This window comes from Rhinichthys klamathensis, unplaced genomic scaffold, assembly GCF_029890125.1.
Source record: "Rhinichthys klamathensis goyatoka isolate OS25496 unplaced genomic scaffold, OSU_Roscu_1.1 h1tg000121l_1, whole genome shotgun sequence".
Lineage (NCBI taxonomy): Eukaryota > Metazoa > Chordata > Actinopteri > Cypriniformes > Leuciscidae > Rhinichthys > Rhinichthys klamathensis.
In genome coordinates, this window is record NW_026606658.1 from 5,010,873 (window position 1) to 5,030,589 (window position 19,717).

General features: G+C 38.0%; 1 protein-coding gene across 2 annotated transcripts in view; it reads right to left on the reverse strand.

Moving 5' to 3' along the window:
* The window catches only part of opn4b (opsin 4b), a 35,376-nt gene extending 16,064 nt beyond the window's left edge, over positions 1-19,312 (reverse strand). For both annotated transcript variants that reach the window (XM_056255640.1, XM_056255639.1), the window contains exons 1-3: positions 18,856-19,312; positions 8,743-8,885; positions 7,596-7,729 (exon numbers count right to left, since the gene is read on the reverse strand). In XM_056255640.1, the coding sequence (XP_056111615.1) occupies positions 7,596-7,729; positions 8,743-8,885; positions 18,856-18,999 (421 nt within the window). In that variant the 5' untranslated portion in view covers positions 19,000-19,312. The remainder of the gene's footprint in view (positions 1-7,595; positions 7,730-8,742; positions 8,886-18,855) is intronic.
* Between the last annotated feature and the right edge of the window lie 405 nt (positions 19,313-19,717).

Here is a 19,717-nt window from a genome sequence, read left to right on the forward strand (position 1 = left end):
GAAAACTCCTCACCTTTCGGCGAAATTCGCCGTTTTAAAACCAAAATGGGTCACCTACGTGATTTGTGCAGATCCGATGAGAATTTTTGGGGGGGGGGGGGGGGGGGGGGGGGGGGTCGTGGTCGTGGCCATGGCCATGGCCAGCATTTACACGCTATATCTCTATAAACTTCGCAGCTTTAAAAAAAAACAATCATCATTCCTAATGCCTGACAGCCAATCCGAGTCAGAGTAGGGCAGAATTGTTTTCAAAGTATTTTACACCGCGAGTCTGACAACTGGACTTACTGCCGAACAGAGAACTGCAAGTCAGAAAGCAAGCCTGAGGTAAGTTAGGTTACAATGTTAACTGTCCTGTCAGATACAGACAGTGATTTTGACGAATTTTAGATCAAAAGTGATGGTTAAAAAATTGTTTGCGTATTTGTAGCTGAGCATGTTTCTAAATCATTTCTGCATTTCCTCAATGTTATAAAACGAGCGGTATATATATTGTAATATCGCGAGCGGGCGCCGTTAGCGCAGAGCGAGCAGGAACGAGTAACGTTAGTGAGCTGTCGTCGAAAAAGATGGATAAAGCAAAAAAGCTGTCGGGGACTAAAAATAGAAAAAGATAGAGGGGAAAGGAGATGGCATGTCAATTGATGCGACAGCAGCTAAATAAGTGCATGGTGAAAGCCAAGGCAACAGGTAGGATTTAAAGTGTGACGTCCAGGCATGCTAATGCCATCGGGACTACCGGGAGATTCCCGGTGGGCCGACATGTTTTTTGGGCCGATACATCTCATACTTTTTTTGTTTTGTTTTTTGTCTTAACGGCCCATAGAACTCGTACATCTACGGCCCATTCGTTTTGTTTTGCTTAATTGACGGCGCTGGGTTAGTGCCGGTGTAATGCATTGTGTACTGGTCAAAAAAAAGTCAGCGTTAGTTTTTTTTCTGACACCCCATGAAACACGTAGATCAGCGGCTCATTGGTGTTTTCTTGATTGACACTGGGCTGGCCCAATCACATCTTTAATGCGAGTGAAGTATAGAAATATACTCTTTCAAGTATAGAAATTAGTACAAGACTAATTATGACAGTTTCCTTTGTTTTTCAGTGCATTTGTTTTACAATATGCTATCACTATCATGGGATTAATATTATAACTATTATTATGTAGTAGTGTAATGTAGACAGACACTGTAATAAACGAGGTTTGAATTTTTCTTTGTTTAATTTGCACACTGAATATGGGTTGGAGCTCTTAATATGGAACTCTCAAAGTGGACGAATTTAACATTAAAAAGCACAACATTTTCTTACGGGGGAGCATACCCCCGAACCCCCCTAGCGGGACAGAGGTACACTAACCACAGTATTACCAATAATCCTGTGAGAAACTGGTATTGCTATGCTAATCCAGATTACAGCTTCCTCGGGATCTATGGGCTCCTAAGAAGAATTACATGCTTTAATGACAACAGTTGGTATTCACACGAGCTTCGTGTTGATCTGCACACTTCGTCGTGATTATTTTATGGGGTAAATCAAATCAAAATCAAGTCATCTGTTAAAATGGGCACCGAAATGAAAACGCCGTTGCTAAAACCTTGCGTCAGAATCTGAATGTTGCTGTGTCGCATGTTTAATATGCCGGTGTAAAAATCCCTTACATTTCAGTATGAATATAGGCTAGCCTATATCCTATATATTTTAGCTATAGCCTACTCTGTGTGTGTAATTTGCTTATTGTTTTCATAATTCCTTTGTTAATTGTATTTAAAAGAAAGAGTTCCTGCACTTTGAATAAAATATAGTTTAAATTTAAAAAGCTGAAAAATAAAAATAAACTATTGTCACATGTGGTATTGTTTTAGGAGACACTTTGACAAGTGGACACTGGAAGACCAAGTTGTGTGTGAGGAGAGCATTCAGCCCAGCTTCCTGTCTGGCCTTGACATAGGCCTACTGTTTATTGCATATTACATAAATCAGGAGGAGGCAGCCTGCACCTTGGAGTTCATTTAAAGGTAATGATTGAATTCTTAACAACCTCAGTACATTTTACACATGTATTCAATATCAGAACTTGCCTTTAGATATATTATCTGTTGACTTAATTAGTTAAATCAGGTGTTTTAATTAGTGGACATAGGGTTAGGGTTAGGGTTGGGGAGGTCTTCCTGAGAGGTCCTCATGACTAGAGTTGAGAAACACTGCTCTAACAGATTTCAAAAACATGATTACAAGCATCAAAACTTAAAACCAATCCTAATTACATATTGTCTGTTTCCTGACCCATTAGGTGTTTTGTAAGAGAGGAACAAAGAAGAAAATTGCCATCTAAAACAACAGGACAAATGGTACAGAAGAAACAGGTTGCAGTGAACCCACATGTTGCCACTCTTCCCTGCAAAGTGGTGTGTTACAGTGGAATTTCTGAAATGTAAGTAGTATACACACAAAAATATCTTTTTTTCCTTTAATTGTAACCTTTTAATGTTCTTTATCTGACTCTAACTGTATCTGTCATCCATCTGTCTGTCTCTGACTGTATCATTATGTTTTGTAATCAGGGTTCTAAGTTAACTTTTTTGATCACCAGCCAATGTGGCTGGTAACTTTCTAAAGTTACCAGCCATTTAGAATTTCCACTAGCCAAATTTTTTCCGGTGAAAATAAGAGAAATTATGAGTGCCACTGAATGCATTTGATAATTTTATTAACATTGTTGGCATGAAAAACACATATAAAGTACAATACAAGACAGAAAGTGCAAACATTTCATTTCAAGTTTGGGATCTATCTCTATTAGGGATGTGCACGAATATTCGAATTTTCGCTCTGTAATTATTATTAAAAAAATAAAATACTAATACTAATACTTTTTTTCTTCAATTTTTTTTCGCAGTTATAATTAAATGCACTGGGTGGAGCATTTAACAAGTGGATTGTGTTTTTGATCACATAATGTCGTTGTCTGCCTCGCGAAGTTTGGAATTACTTAGATGAAAATGATAGCCTATTACAAAATGGAATTACGTTTAATCAATTGTTAATTATTATTATTATCATAATATCACCACCACAATGAGAAATCACATGAAATCCAAAGAAACAGCAGTCGACTGAGGAAGCAGTCCATCACTGCATTAACGACTGCAGGTCAGCAGCTGTACCCCGATATCTTCTGGTAGCAAAATGATTTTGACATATGCTTCCTTTAAGTTTCGTTGAGGGAGACAGGTTTAAGAACAGAAAACGCAAAGTGCTGTTACTTCACTTTGCACACACACACACACACACACACGCGCGCGCGTCTCTGCAACGCCTGTGTGTCAGCGCAGCGCGTTTTCTCACTCGAGCATGTGGATATTATTGTTTTTCTCAACATGAACGTGAAACAATATAAACACGATAATCATATGCTGACTCGAGTATGTAGGCTACGTTCTGTACGATAACTGCGCAGTCTGCTTTTTTTTTTTTTGCGTTTTTTCCCCGTTTGCGCTGCCTGAGCTTAAATGCTTTTGTTGTTTATATATTTTGTTTACACATATTGTTTAATGTTTTCAACTAAAAGAAAACCTTAAGATATATAGTAAGCTTGTTGTGTATAGGCTATTGCCTAATGTATAAGCTTGTAAGAAATAATGACAAAAACCTTAAACTTAAAAAAAATAACGTAGGCTATCTCTCGTTCAACGACATTTAAATTTAAACCCAGAAGTCTGTCCCAACCACCCCACATTTAGTTTAATCTTAACTTTTTACTTTAGCTACTTTACTAGCTTCCTCCTCTTTCAGTCTGCTCCCTGCTCTGGCTCGTTCTTCATCTTCCTTGTGTTTTCTGGTGGACGGACGCGTACGCTCCGTTTGTTTCCATGATCATTTCTCGCGCTGGTTTCACTGCAAACTGCGCGCAGCCAATGGGCGTATGAAACGTCATCACGTAGCATTACGGCACAGTGTTTATGGGAAATGTAGGAAGTACTGCCAGAGGGATAAATGACCGAGAACAGAACCTTATGCATCACCGGCCAAACTGGCTAGTAAGTTTTTATTAACACCCGCCAAAATGAATTTTAACCCGCATTTGGCGGGTTGGCGGGTGTTAATTTAGAACCCTGTTTGTAATATATCTAATGAATTGTCCTTTTCAATATTTCTAGCCACTCTTTGCATCCTGTGCTGGAACAGCATCTGGAGCTGAATTATTCTCCATTTTTGAATTATTGAATTATTGAATTATTCAAAGTTTTTTGGACTCACTTGGGGCCTTGTTGTTTGGACATGTTTGTCTGGTAATGAAGTGGTGAAAATTTATTTGTGTCTGTCTTTTTCAGAATCATTTTATTACGATCATTTTGGTCAACTTTTGGTTTTAAATGTCATTTGCGTGTTTCTTCTTTGTGTGAAGGGCCATGACGACTAATTTGTTTCAAGTAATTAAAAAAATATTTAATTTCATGTCCATTTTAAAAAAAAGTTTGTAAATAAAAATGAAAACCAAATAATACAAAATACACTGTTTTATGACTTTTTTCATGCATATTTTAAAGTTATAAATTAAATAAATGTTGACCTGTTTTTCAAGATTAGGATGTTAAATAATTTGTTTGTTTTGTGAAGTAATAGGGGAATTAAGTTGTGCGTTATACAACACTTAATGTATTTAAAAACAATTGTTTAAAGCTTATGCAGTTGATAAATAATTAACATTTAAAATTCAGCTGCCAGTCATTAATATTCAAAAATCAGGAAAATATATTGTATATACTGCATTTTACATACTTCCTCTAGATATAGTGAATACAAAGATTCATGTAACTTACTGTAAAAAAATACAACAATTAAAAAATACAGTTATTTACTGTAATCAGCGAATACAGTAAAAATCTGTAAATTAAATTACAGAAACGCTACTGTAAAAAATACAGTAACTGGCTGGCAACCCTGCTGCCAGTATTTTACTGTAAAATTTACAGGAAATTTTTAGTAGTCATTAGACCCGTCGCTCCCTGAGCTCTGGGTTGATGTTCTAAGAAACTCGATGCCGGTGTAAGTCTGGCAGGCCCCTCTTGCTGATAGATTTATCCTGCTGAGGCCTCCAGGCGAGCCTGTAGCTGTTTTCTAACATGTGTCAGGCCTCCTCTCCTCTCCTTCATCCTGCTGAGGCCTCCATGCAAACAGCATTGCAGGTAGTAGTACAGAAAAGGGCCCTCTCGATAACAGAGTTGTTTTTAGGCCCTTTGTCTAAGCTCTCCACTATGGACTTTCACATTTGAGATTAAGTTCTGGAAGAGCCACATTGGTGTAAGTGGGCAGGCCTCCTCTGCTCTTGAGTCATCCTGCTGAGGCCTCCGCTTCCCATAACACTACTAAGCAGGTTGTTGTCTTCAGCATTAAGCATGATAGCCTCCCTGGTATGGGGGTTGACTCTGTCCCCCCGAAAGTAGCAGGCTATAGGGCCCATAGGCTCTGGGCCGTACTCCCTTAAAGGAACCCCCCTCTGAAAGTCGGGCTGTGGTACCCATGCCCTTGAGCTGGCAAGCCCTTTGTGTGATTCACGGAGTTCCCCCTCGCTTAGCATGGAGCTCGGGCAGTGGCCGTAGGGAGTAGTGCTACTGTTAGCCTGACGTGTAAGCAGTAAGGGGCTTTAACTTTGAGTTAATGTGCTTTTGCTTGTAGCCATAGTTGCTAAAGCATCCCCTCAGCATGGCAGCATGGGTAGATCGTTTCCCTAGCGCTTTGACGCAGTGCGAGTTCCCTTTCGAAAGGGAACGTCTCAGGTTACGACTGTAACCTATGCTCCCTGAGAACAGGGAATGAGACACTGTGTTTCGTCGCCATGCATCCGGTCTGCTTTTACAGTCCCTTCAGACGAAGAAGTGGATGACATGTTCTCTAGGCGCCCCTTTTATACTTCCGGGTCGCGCTAGAGCATGACGTCATAGCTGACGCCGGCCAACAATGTTGTCGTGATTATACAGTGTTTCAGTCATCAGTCACGCTGAGGCGTTTCCCCTAGCGCTTTGACGCAGTGTCTCGTTCCCTGTTCTCAGGGAACATAGGTTACAGTCGTAACCTGAGACGTTTTGCAGATTGTGAAGTATGAATGACAAAAGTGTTCAAAGATTTTGGAAAATGTGGTCATTGAATGCATTTTGTTTGAAAGAAATGAAAAACGATTCACAGTTTGGTCCGCATAGACTTCTGTTTCGCTGAATGTGTGAAGAGTTTTGAAAATGTGGCTTCAGTATTGACAGATGCTTGTTAGCAATTGAAAAAATCTGTAAGCAGTCATTCAGTTCCCCTCTGACTTTTTTCAATTTTGTCTGATCAGGAAAGCAAACCACTGATTTTAGAAACTAGAAACTACAGTGAAAAATTATCATTTATCAATTAAATCATATGAGTCAGAAAAGGTACTTTGAAAACATTTGGTTTGTTAGTTCCCCAAAAAGTGTAACTTGTGTTAAACGGTTCATTTAATGTGATCGATTTTATATTTCCTTTGATGATGAAAATATAATCACTGTTTTCCCCATGGAACAAAGCTTGATAAAACAGCCAAAATGATCCCTACTTATTTTTCTGAGCACTGATTCATCAGACTACTGTCTGGTGAGCCGAAAACATTTTTCCAGTGCCTGCAGATTTGGCAACATGTTCAAGCTAACCGAACACTGATTCATTTCTAGATACGCTTTAGGCCCCATCCACACTACTGCGTTTTAGTTTAGAAACGGAGAATTAAAACGAATACGATCTCCGTCCACACCAGCGTTTTAGCTGCGTATTAGAATTGATCTCCGTCCACATTAAAACGACTGAAAACGCGGATCACGTGACCATTCACCAACACTGGGCATGCGCGTGCCGGTGTAAACACAACTTCATTGATAAAATTGCTCTGGGTTAACCCCAAACCGACGCTCCATGTACGGTCAACGCCACCGCTGCACACGGGAATTATCACAGATCGCTCGAATAATAGCTTGACTCCGGCGCATGTAGGCAGTTATAGCGTTGTAAAATGCAGAATTTACTTGTACAACAGCTGCTAGCAAAGATATACGCCATGACTGATGACACCCAATCATAGAGCCGAGCGTGAGCCTCTACTACGTCATCGTTTCTAAAGTCCTCCGTTTTGACCCGTCTACACTAAAACGCCCTCCGGAGATTCAAAACGAAAAACGGATCGGCAGCGTTTCTAAACTTCTCCGTTTTGGGTCTCCGTTTTTGCCGTTTTAGTGTGGACGGGAGGTGCAAACGTAGCAAAAGGTCTCCGTTTTTAAACGAAAACGCAGTAGTGTGGACGGGGCCTTAACCTCTCTGGACACTAGGCGTTTCTTCTCCTTCACCAGAATACAGTTATGCATCAATGCATAATCCCTCTCCAGCTGAGATCCTTTATCATTATGTGTTATGCTTTCTTCTCATCTGCACTGGAATCAGTCTTGCGAAGATAATCTGATGTTAAAAGATACCCTGCAAAGTTGTCTTGACATCTCACTCTTTCTATGTGCAAGCATGCTATGAATGCCAGGAAATGAACCATGGGTTTGATCAAGTGCCCATGATTTTCTGAAAGCTGGATTACCTTTTTCCCCAAAGATCCATCGCTTGTGCAAACTGGTGGTGAAGAAGATTGGTGTCTGAGTGACACACATCAGAAAGTCAGTGACAGCCAGATTAATGATGAACATGTTGGCAGGTGTCCTCAGACTCCTACTCCTGAAAAGACGCACAAAAGAACTGTCAAAAACTGTCAAAGAAAAAAGAAGCTCATCAATGGCAGTGGTGTTTTATGTTGTGTTATTTATATACAATAATGTTAAATAGAATATATTGTATGAATGGATCTAAAATTATATACATATCATATTCATATATAATAATTAATTAGGTTTTATATAATAACATCATATTTTCTGTTCCCTGATTTCTCTCATTTAGAAAGGACAATAACTATAATGATAAAGATATACTGTAGTTCTAAAAATCGTTCTAAATATAAAAGAAAAAAGTCGACATTTGGAATCACTTTTTCTAAACAGCTGATAAATCAGCCAATCAGAATTCTTCCTGCTTTAAAGAGCTCAAGCATTTAAAGTGCCAGACGACAAAACTGCAGCACACTTATAAACAGGAAGATATCGTTATATATAATATAGTTATCATTATCGTTATATGTATAGCTGGTGAGAACAGGCCTTTAATGTGAGATTCCCAAACTTTGGGATTTTTTATATTTTTTAGGCTATATAAAATAAATATTTTACCCTGAGATTTTAAATTAATATTTCAATAATATAACAGCATGTTCACATGTTCAAGATACTATATATGATGCTGGTTAATAAGAAGAAGACTCCTGCTTCAAACAGATATTCAGTATTCAAGCATACTGATTACTCCAATGTTTTGCATAATCCGCAAGCTTAATGGTCATATGCAGTTTTTAGTAAGTGTTTTATTTTTATTGTTTTTTTATTTTATTTTATTTTATATATATATATATATATATATATATATATATATATATATATATATATATATATACATATATATATACATATATATATGTAATTAACTATTAGCTTTTCATCAATTTATTAATCCCCTGCAGTGCTCAGTTTGGGAAAACCCAGTCTAAATCTTAATATGCAGTTTGCAGTGCAAACATGACTCCAGATCTAACAAGAATTTCATTGGCTATCACACAAGATATAGCCTACTGGACTCACTTGCAGAAGGCATACATGACCAAGAAGTTTCCCACCATGCCGGTGATGCCCACTGCCAGAATGACAGAGCCGATGGTGTAGTGAGCGTGGTCTGGGACATCCACAGTGGGGAAAAGATGTCGAACATCCTGCACCATTGCCACCTGTGGGCAGCGAGAGAGAGAAAAAAAAGAATGCTAGCAGATGCTTTCAGATAAGGACAATATAAGTAATGTAAAACTCAATTATTAAGTTTCAATGTCCTTTAGTACAAAGTTATTAATATCTTAATTCACCAAGATACCATTAGTTTCAAATCCCCTAGTTCCTTAAATCTCTATAAATTGAATACATCAATAGCCAGCTGAGATGGAATTAAGCAGACATATTTAGTGTTTTTGAAGACGCAGTGGATTGTGCTGTTGGATTCACTTATTAGTGTGTGGAACAGAGAACACAAAAGCTTTTAGAATGGCAAGCGGTGCCTGCTTTTGTTTTTTTGCCCTAGTGTCAAGTTCAGTTCTTAAGAGGCAATTAGTACATCAAACACTAGTTCGATTCACCAGTGTCAACGTCTTAGTCGGACACTTTTTGCCTCAATGTATCCATTTATACTTCTATCAATCACTGAACCACTCTATTGACTCGAATGGCTGAAGCCAGCCAGAGCAAAACAAGTGGAATTGACACCATCACTTTTTATAGTTAGAGCATATAATGGATGAGTAATACAGACTAGTAAATAATGGCAATCATTGACATTTCTCATAAATAAAACACTCTGCTGTACAATGACTGGAACATAAAGTTTATGGCTAGCCTTTGAAGAAGGGGATGTGGAGATGGTATAGATAGTGGATATTGCAAGACTGCTCAGTATCTCGAATACAAAGTGAGAGAAGAGGACATTTTAGAACTAATGAGTTTATAATCTGCCACAGATCAGCGGCATATTAATGCACTGTTGTGTGTATGTGGACATCTTTGCTCATGATATACTGTAACAGAGGAGAGGGAAAATAAATGGGTCCTTAAATAAGTTTAGCATCTCATTGAAGTAGATCCCCCTCCACTACTAATGGAAGAAGAATGCTGAAAACTTTGTTTTCTGCAAAAACACTGTTTTAGTTTAAAACATTTAGCATTAAACCTGATGATCTTGAAAATGATCAAAAGAACATCTGACCTTCTGACTTTGTATGAACTTAATATCTAGAAATAGTGCAGAATCTGAAAAATCCTAAAACTGTCAGTCTAAAAGACTTGTTCAAGCTGAAGCCAAAAGAAGGCAACATTGTGCTTAAGTAAAGCTTGTCAAGAATCTTGTATTTACCTTTGGTCAATCATGAGCACTTCCTAAATTGATCCACTCCAACAAGCGATACTCTGCTTTATTGGTCTCAAAAGTAATACAATAAGGTTTGCAGCACATGATTACGCATGTGGTTGCAATTCCCCAAAACAAACTTTAACATTTTGTTTAGGTTGCAATGAATGACATTCTCTGCCATGATTGTTATTCATTTCTACCACTCAACAATCGGTTGATCAATCAATTGACAAACCTATACCCAAATGATCAACAGATTAAAATAGCTTCCAATTATTTCACACCCTGCAAGACGTGATTCGGAAAGTCACTCACTATTCCTGTAAATCCATTCAGGTAGGCAAGCCATGTAAACATAAATCAGACTATCTATAAACACACAGCTCTTGAATGCAGTGTTTTTCATTTTCATTTTGGTGCCTCTCATTTACTGGGCTTTTTCTTTACACAGTGGGAGGTTTGCAGAAATCATGGTTTGTGGCACAGATGCTCTCCTACAATGTGATAATTTATAACTGGAATCAGGTGTTACTCACAGGAACTCAAAATCAAAACTGAAATCGAAAATTTAAAAGTATAATACAGCCTCACTGTTACCTTGTCTTTTGCATCATGTTAAGGGAACTCAGAGTAGATTTATTCACAGCAAACAGTGCCATTTGTATGACCATGTTGCACTACTAACATATACTGTGTAACAGAAAAAAAGAAAAAAAATCAGTATTTGACAAATTTAACTCTTGGAAATTGATCATTTTATTTAGCAAGGACACATCAAGTGATCAAAGGTGACAGTAAAGACATTTATATTGTTACAAAATATTTAATTTAAAATAAATTATTATCTTTTAAACTTCAAAAACTCGTTGGTATCATGGTTTAAAATAAAGGATATTTTAAATGTTACAAATATTTCACAATATTACTTTTTATATATATCAAATACTGTAAATGCAGCCATGGTGAGCATAAGAGACCTTATTCAGAAACATTCAAAAAATCTTACTGATCCCAAGCTTTTGAATGGTAGTAATAGGCAGTAACTATTCAACTGAAATAACCACCCAAAAAACAACAGCACAATTTCTGAAGACTCCAGAAAGCAGTGTATCCAATGTTCATGGCCTCGACTGTCATTTCACCTAATCTGAAGAGACAGAACTGATATTTGCTCTAATCCTCATATGTCAGTGCTTCTCTGTAAGGACTATCGATGAGGGATTTGAACGAGAGCTTGTGCTGCTACTTGGAGGGAGGATTCTGCGGCACAAATAGATGAGAAGTGCTCTTAAAATGTCACTATCACTTAGATATTCAGTGAGTGATATACAGGGACAAGGAGAAAAAGAGAGAAAGACAGAAATGGATAAAGCAGAGGAAATTACATTTCACCACAGCATAAGGAGCTTATTTGTACCATTAGTTGAGTGAGATTGATGCCATTGGTTTTCATTTTAGGGCCGCAGTTGTTTAGTATAACACCAATGCACAGCAAAGATCCAAAATAATTTAATTACATTTAAATAATCCAAACAATTTACCAGTTTAAGTGCTATTGATATGTTTGCATTATTTACAAGACTGAGAGCAACAGATTGTGTTGAATGAACTTGTTTGTCTGTGCCCTACTTATTATCATAGCTTGTGGCTAGTAGAAACAGTCTGGATAAGAGCAAAGCACACACAATCAATTACAAATCCGTCAGCTGACAGATTCCTGATCAGTAAGGGACGTCTCTGAAGCCCACGGCCCCAAACTTCTCAAGCAGAAACTGTGATAAAGGATGGCTGATCTAGGCTGATCCACTGATTTGAGAAAAAAAAGAAGAAAAAAAAATTGGGGGAGATTATCTACTCCGCCAGTCCAACAAAAGCTGAGAACTTTCCACAAAGAGCAGGGGTGTATTTCCTGAAAGAACTTTCCTGAGGGAAGGTGAAGTTGAATTCAAACTAAAGTTTTCAAACTGCACAATTCCTGTTGATTGATGTCTACAACATTACTAGGGAATAACATTATACCGAGAGACAATTTTCAAAAAGCACTCTGACAAGTGCAGCTCGGAGATACTGATGATTTCAGTCTGCATGCTTTAACTGATACCAATGACCCATTTTTCTTGGCTTCTCATTAGTTCTTACCATATGAATCATTATTTAACCCTCAGATGCGTGTCTTCACTACAGTGGAAAGATCTTTGAAACCCATTTTTAGCCATTCCAGGTGTGATGCTACATGTGATGCTGATGTTACCTTTGACCCTTAGGCTGTGTGTCCAACAAAGCATCTTTAGCCAGCTGAAAATGGCAGATGTTCTTCTGAAAACGACTAGCCACAGGTGTTTGAGTGCGCTTCATTCAGTTGAGAGGCAGAATATCAGTGGAAGTGTTACTATCTGATTTCACAGGTAGTTTGTTTCTGAATATAAAAATGGCGCCACAATGTGAAGTACTTGCTCTGGCCCTTGTTTTAAATGATTTGTCATTGTGCAAGCAGGATGTGATTGCTGGAGTGCCCTTGAGAGCCACCAGAGGGCACTCCACATCAGACTATTGTCATTCCCTCATAAACTACATCTCCCATGATTCTCTGTCTGGACTCATCAGCATTCATTGTTTTCACCTGTCTCATATCATCTTGTTTACTCACCCTATATAAGCCTGGTTCTTTCTGTCATTCTCTGCCAAGTCTTGTTTAGTGTTTGTACTGCAATTCTGAGCGTGTTTGTGTCCTGTTTCTCCCGTGTCCTGGTTATCTTGATTCTCTGCCTGTACCCTCAGATTTCTCTCTTTGCTTCAGCCCTGATCTGTTATTGTTTGGATTGTTTGTTTGTGTATGACCCTTGCCTGTTATCTGGATTACGTCTTTGGATTACCCTTTCAAAATAAATACTGCATTTGGATCCTCAACCTTTGTGTCTCGGAGCAGTACGTAACAGTGATACTGGGCTAATTTTAGATTGTTGTCACTGGCAGTTTGTGTAGTCCGCGGGTTGAAGCGACCACCCAACCACACACCCCGAAGGTAGATTTTTACCCCCTGGAACGTGATTGGGCTAGTTTTGGCAGTGATTGGCCTATAAACGAGGCTTCAACAACTGAAAAAACAAACAAACGCTGGCTTTAGAAAAAAAAACACTTTGGTGGACACACGGTCTTACAGTAATTCTATATGACTGTCCTCTTTATATGTCATTGTGTCTTTTTCAGTTTATGACAAAATGATGCCCCAAGCACCTCTGGAATATTTAGCCTTCGATAAATTCAACATTTCTGATGCACCAAGCACTTCTGGAATATTTAATATTATCATCTATTGCAATTGGTGAAATTAGATTGAGATGGATAATATTCTTGTTTTGAAGTAAAAAGATAATAATTGTTCCTTTTATAATTAAATTATTAATGCTTCAGAGGGTTAAATATATTTTCTAACAATCTCATTGCAAAGATTTCAGTTGAATTGCTCTACCTGACATGACACATGAAGGAAAATCTTACACAGCACATCTTTCATTAGTATTCCATGTCTTTGTCAGGAGGTGAACTAGTGGTTTAATGGCTAAGGCTGGTAGAGTATAACGTTAGCAACGTCAAGGTCATGCTAATAAAATATTTACCTTACACTGTACGGTGCTAAGATTAAAAGCATCTATCAGATGCATAAATATAAATAAAAAATGGTACTGCAGTGGTCCTAAAGAATCAACAATATGTTGTCCACAAAGAACTACCAAACTTTGAAAGGCCCATAATGGCTCATTAAAAACCATGAATGAATGTGGATTTTAACATGGAACAATGTAAAGTGAATATCTTTTATGTATGTAAGGATACTTTCACACTCTTGCTCTCTCTCTGTGGGAAAGAGGTCTGATCTGTATATGTCCCTTCAAGGCATGTAAATAGCTTTGCAAAATCAGACAGAAACATCAGGACACATAAAGAACACCCACCATGAGAATTATGAATTCAGATGTTGAGAAGAATGCTAATGTCGGGAAGCATTGAAGGACACGGCAAAGTCACTGGAGCTTGAACAGATGTTCTATTTAAATCTCTCTCCCTCTTATTCTCATCGTCTTAGTCTTTCTGATGTTTAAAATATACATCTATATGCCAAAAGTATTACAACATACAAATACAATAGCCAGTGCTCGAACATTTAATGTCAAATTCATTGACATTAGGGAGTCAGCGCTCAGAAATTGTATAGGTTTCTATCAAATAATGCAGGAGAAGTCTACCTATAAAAAACATTAAAATGCTACAGTAATAAATCATTTTGTAGCAGTGCTTCCCAACAGAATACCAAGCTAGGCTGAAATCCTATAACAGTCAAAGATCCAGAAGAACATTAAAGCAGCACAGGGGCATGTTGGCCTTATGAATTAACCAGAAAAACCTGTACTATTGTCTTTTCAAGATTTCAGAGTAAAACAGCATTTATTGTCGAAGACAAACACATGCTCAATTGATATTTTCACTGGTTTTTATTGTTGGGCAAATGCATGTATTTTGCCTTTTTTATTTAAATTTTAAAAAGTAGCTGATTCCACCTGTTGTTTTTGAGACCACATGGGCATCTCAGAATTTTTATTTCAGGCCTTTGGATTTGGGAATTTATGCAACCAAATATAAAAAAGGCTAATTGTCAAGCAGTATCATCACATAAACTGTTTGACTGATAGATGATCAAATATTAGCTGTGGGCAAACTGTGAGAGCCTCACTGACAATTACAAATGTATTTGGCACAGTTTTAATCCTATTATCTGTAGTCCCTGTACTACCATGAACTTTCACTTTTCCTTTCAAGCTCCTTTTCAAACTCACATTTGCATCACTATCTCCCACACATTGATTTTCTCCACACCTGGAATCAGTCTATTTTATGGATATGTGAGAGGTGAAAACAGTTACACAGAATATAATAGTACATAGCAGCAGGGATAACAACACAATGACACAAGGTTCAGATGAGAAAATAATTCCATACCCTAATTTAGTGCTCCATAGTTGGGTGAAAATAACTATTCACAATGACTGCCGTTGATGTTTGAAAAAATAATACATGGATTGAAGAATATCAAATCCGGGAAATGGAAGTTATAGAGGTTAAGCGTTGTATTCACATCACCTCAGCATATTAATGCATGCTTTGATATTAAAAGAAATAAAGTCTTGATTCATGAGAGGAACAGGGCCCCCATCTGTTTGAAAAAATGCCACAACACTCATTCATATGGCACTACGCATTCCCCTAACATTTGTGTGGAACTGTCAGTAAAGCATCAGCAAATAGTTTTTGTTTTCCTGGATAGTGTTATGTTTTAGAAAAATTTGGTTTTAAAGCCCTCAAATGGGATAAAGCTCTTCTTCATTATTATGCTATTTCAATATCATTTTCATGTGATGAAATGATATGCAAATTTTGCTCTCATGCACTACATTATGCATGGTATCGTTTATTTGTTTTGTTTCCTCCCGAATTCATTTTCTGTATGTCCAAGTACTCATTTTAATCGGCAAACAGGAAATATCCAGGAATAGCTCTTTAAGAAATTAATCCCATGTGCGAGATCCCAACATGATCCTATAGGACTACTTTTATTACTGATATTTGAATATGGCTGATTCTTACTCAGTCTGCTTTGTCTAGGTCTGGTAAAGCTCATTTGCTGAGTAATTCCAGAGTTGAAACACCTCTGGTCTGATGTGTGTGCGGGTGATAGCGAGCAGCTGCAATCCAGCAGCGTATACTATCACGAAGACACCAGCACACCACACAGATTAGACATATACTTGATCCAAACATGTCTCCATTTTATCACCATGAGGAATGAGTACCACTTCAATTATTCTTACAAACTAGAGTGCCTAACCTGCATAAAATGTATTTATAAAAATGAATTAATAGGCCTGTAGCTACATGTGGGGAGAAACACGGAATAAAAAGACGAAATGACATTATATTTAGTTTACTCTTTAGACTAAATTTATTAAATACATGCTTACCAAATACCTATGGAACATATTTCTGCAATAACTCCAGTCCTCGACATAATTTCACAGAATGGATACATATCTTCATTTCGAAATTTTCCAACTCCAACTAACGATCTTTTGAACATCATTTCATGCAGTAATTTTAGGTCATGTTCCTAATTAAAACGAGCATGAAGTTCCCTGATTTATCCTTTGTTGGTGTTTTAAGACATAAGTCTCAATTGTATCTTCTGACACGAGCACGTTTCAATGCTTCATTAAACTTATTGTGTGTGAATCAACTATGCAACCATGCCACGCACATCCAGGCTGTAACAATGAGGCGTGATTAAGTAGCTAAACATTTATAAGGCAAATCCTTGCACGTCCATTTAGAGGGACAAACTGAATATCTGAGGTTCCTCTCCTCTCCTTATATATATATATATATATATATATATATATATATATATATATATAACCTATTGGGAACTAAATTTGTAATTAGTTATAAGAAAGGAACATGTTTAAAAAAAATAGCCGAAAGTGAATGATCGTCGACGCAACACGCAACTTCTAACTTTTGTGGATACGTACTAAAGTGCGTTTAAAACATAACACGTGCATGTAAAAATACTTCCATGTACTTTGTTTTGACTACCTTTTTGGAGGGAGTCATCCCAAATCGCACCCTTTCACCTGAAACAAGCTGAAACGGATGAACTTTCCCAACGCTCCTCCGATTACGCACGCGCTCTAAGCGTTAGCTTTCAATATTTTATTTCCATTTTTAGTGTGCGTTAATAATATACAACTGTCTTAAAATCCAGCACACATGATCATATATGTTACAACCAGGGTTTCCGTTGTCCGGTAATTACCGGACATTGGCCGGGGAAAAAATGAAATGTCCGACAAAATTAAATCTCTCCGGTCAAATTGTCCGATTAAAATTGCGTAATAATCCCGCCCCCCTAACACAATATGAATTTGAGAATAAGCCTAAAATGTATAAAGAAAAAATACACCGACCTTTGGCTATGTTATAGGAACAGGCTCTACCGTTTGAAAGTTATTAAACAACATCGCATGCTGCATTTCAAATTAAGCGCACGCCTAGAACGGCTGTAATATAGACCTAAACAACGAACGATTGAGTGAGACGTTTCAAATATGGCCAGGTCCATTGATATTATTGATAAAGTTGATAAATTGATAAAGTTGAAGATGCAGACTCGCCATCTTCGCAGTAGTGAACGCGCCTATAAGAAGTGTGCACGCGCCGACGCCTCCGTGTCCTGATTGGCTAATTGTCCAATATTTGCTTCTTATTTAATAATCCAGGCAAATTTGTTGATGAAACATTGATTAAAATTAATATACAATTTATACAAAACGAAATTTTCAAGCAAAAATAATATTCGAAGATCGTTGGGTTGATTATTATTCGAAAATCGCACCCCTCCACCACATGCACACACATGCATTAGACTACACACCAGAGCATGTGAGCAAAGCGGAGCGGTGTGACGCTTATTATAAGTTAAAAAACTTAAATATACGTTTCATTTTTATAATTAATATAATGTTATTATTTTTTTATTTCATTTATGTTGATTAGGCTATATGAAAAGGGAACCGCATGAGATGAGTAAGATAGGATCATAAGATATATATCGGAAAACATTTGGAATGGGTCAGACATGATTTTGACCACTTATTTAGTTTTGTTTTGTAGAAAGCCTTTCTTTAAAGTTTATTTCGTTTTGTATAAATCTTCTTTTTAATCAATGTTTCATCAACAAATTTGCCTGGATTAAAAAATAAGAATGTATTCATGAGTGTGCATTTCTCTCTATAGGCGCGTTCACTGCGAAGATGGCGAGTCTGCATCGTCAACTTTATCAATTTATCAACTTTATCAATAATATCAATGGGCCTGGCCATATTTGAAACGTCTCACTCAATCGTTCGTTGTTTAGGTCTATATTACAGCCGTTCTAGGCGTGCGCTTTATTTGAAATGCAGCATGCGATGTTGTTTAATAACTTTCAAACGGTAGAGCCTGTTCCTATAACATAGCCAAAGGTCGGTGTATTGCATAATCATTACTTTCGCCGGTTCTTTGTGGCAAGCTTTATTTCAGGTGTTGCGTGATATCTCTGCGCCCAAGTAGCAGTGCTTCGCCTGTGTAGAGTCTCCGCAACGGCGATAGATTGAGACGCGCGTCCGAGTGAAGATTGCGCAACTCCCGCAGCGCGTCGTCCATGCAACTGAGAGCAGCGGACACGAGCGCTCAGCTTGATTTAAAAAACAACTGATTTTAGCGCTAGATCTCTTATTTAATAGCGAACTAAATGAGTGATCTGCTAGTTAACTCGAGATGTTAACTAGTTAGCTAGTTATTTATTTGTATTAGGTACATCCGTGCCTCAATGTTTCAAAAAGTGAATGTGTGTGAAACCATAGTAAAAAACAATTGGTGTTAATTGACGCCAATCAGACGTTCATGTTTTTTTCCGTCTATTTGAAAGTTAGGCTAATAATAACATGTTGCATTCCATACGGCCTGATTATGTCATTTTTTAAGTTACATAGCCTGCCTCCAGTTTTCCTCAACTTGACTAATTAAGAGGCGATATTTGACCGGCATATCATCAAAATGTCCGTTAAACGAAACCTCTGCCGGTCACTTTGACCGGCACCATTTTTTTCTAGCGGAAACTCTGGTTACAACAGAGTATACGCTCACAGAAGAATCGGAATCCGTGCGCACCCTACCACTAAACACATGGTTCAACACAAACTCCATCATCTTACCGTAGTGGTTAGCGCGGGCAGCTCCATCAGCTTGTGCGCACTCACTGCGCTGTAATTCAACGGAGCCAGTGTGTCCGCACTCACCGCGATGCTGTTAGGGACTTGAGTGGGGATTCCCATGCTGACCGAGCGCGAAGCGTTCATCGCAGTGGACACGGCGGGCGCAGGGAGAGGAGCTCAGAGATGGTACGCAAAAAGAGTTAGCTTAAACCTGAGAAACAGCATTACTATATGAGAATGTGTTGGATGTCTTCCTCTGCCTATCTGTCTGCAACCTAGAACTAAGCTGCCAACTGCGCCCAACATGTGTGTGTGTGTGTGTGTGATGAGTTTGTCAATGCCAGTAACCATGTGCCGATTCGAGTATGCATGAGGAAGAATGCTCAGTTAAGCAAACTCAAGCATCCCACATACAACACAACAACAGCCCTGTGCTAAGCCCTTCATAATCACACCAAGAGTAAGCCTTGTGTGCCTGTTTGCTCATATGTGAATATGTGCCAACAGGACGTTCATATCAATATAGCCAAGAACCTGCACATCATCAGTCCTTCTCTCCTCTCTCTCTCTCTCTCTCTCTCTCTCTCTCTCTCTCTCTCTCTCTCTCTCTCTCTCTCTCAAACCAACTATCCAGTTCAGTTTTAGAAACAGCTCAGCACAGACATAGGCTACTTTAAAAAAATGCAGATTCAGTGAACCCCAGAGCTAACAATTAAAATGTTATGATTAACAACAACTGCATTTACACACACAAGCTGCACACTACTGACGATGCATTCATTTTCCTAAAATACAAATAATCATTTTTTTAATAAATTATTTTGTTACAACATAAACATCCCTTTTTTCAGGATACTGTATT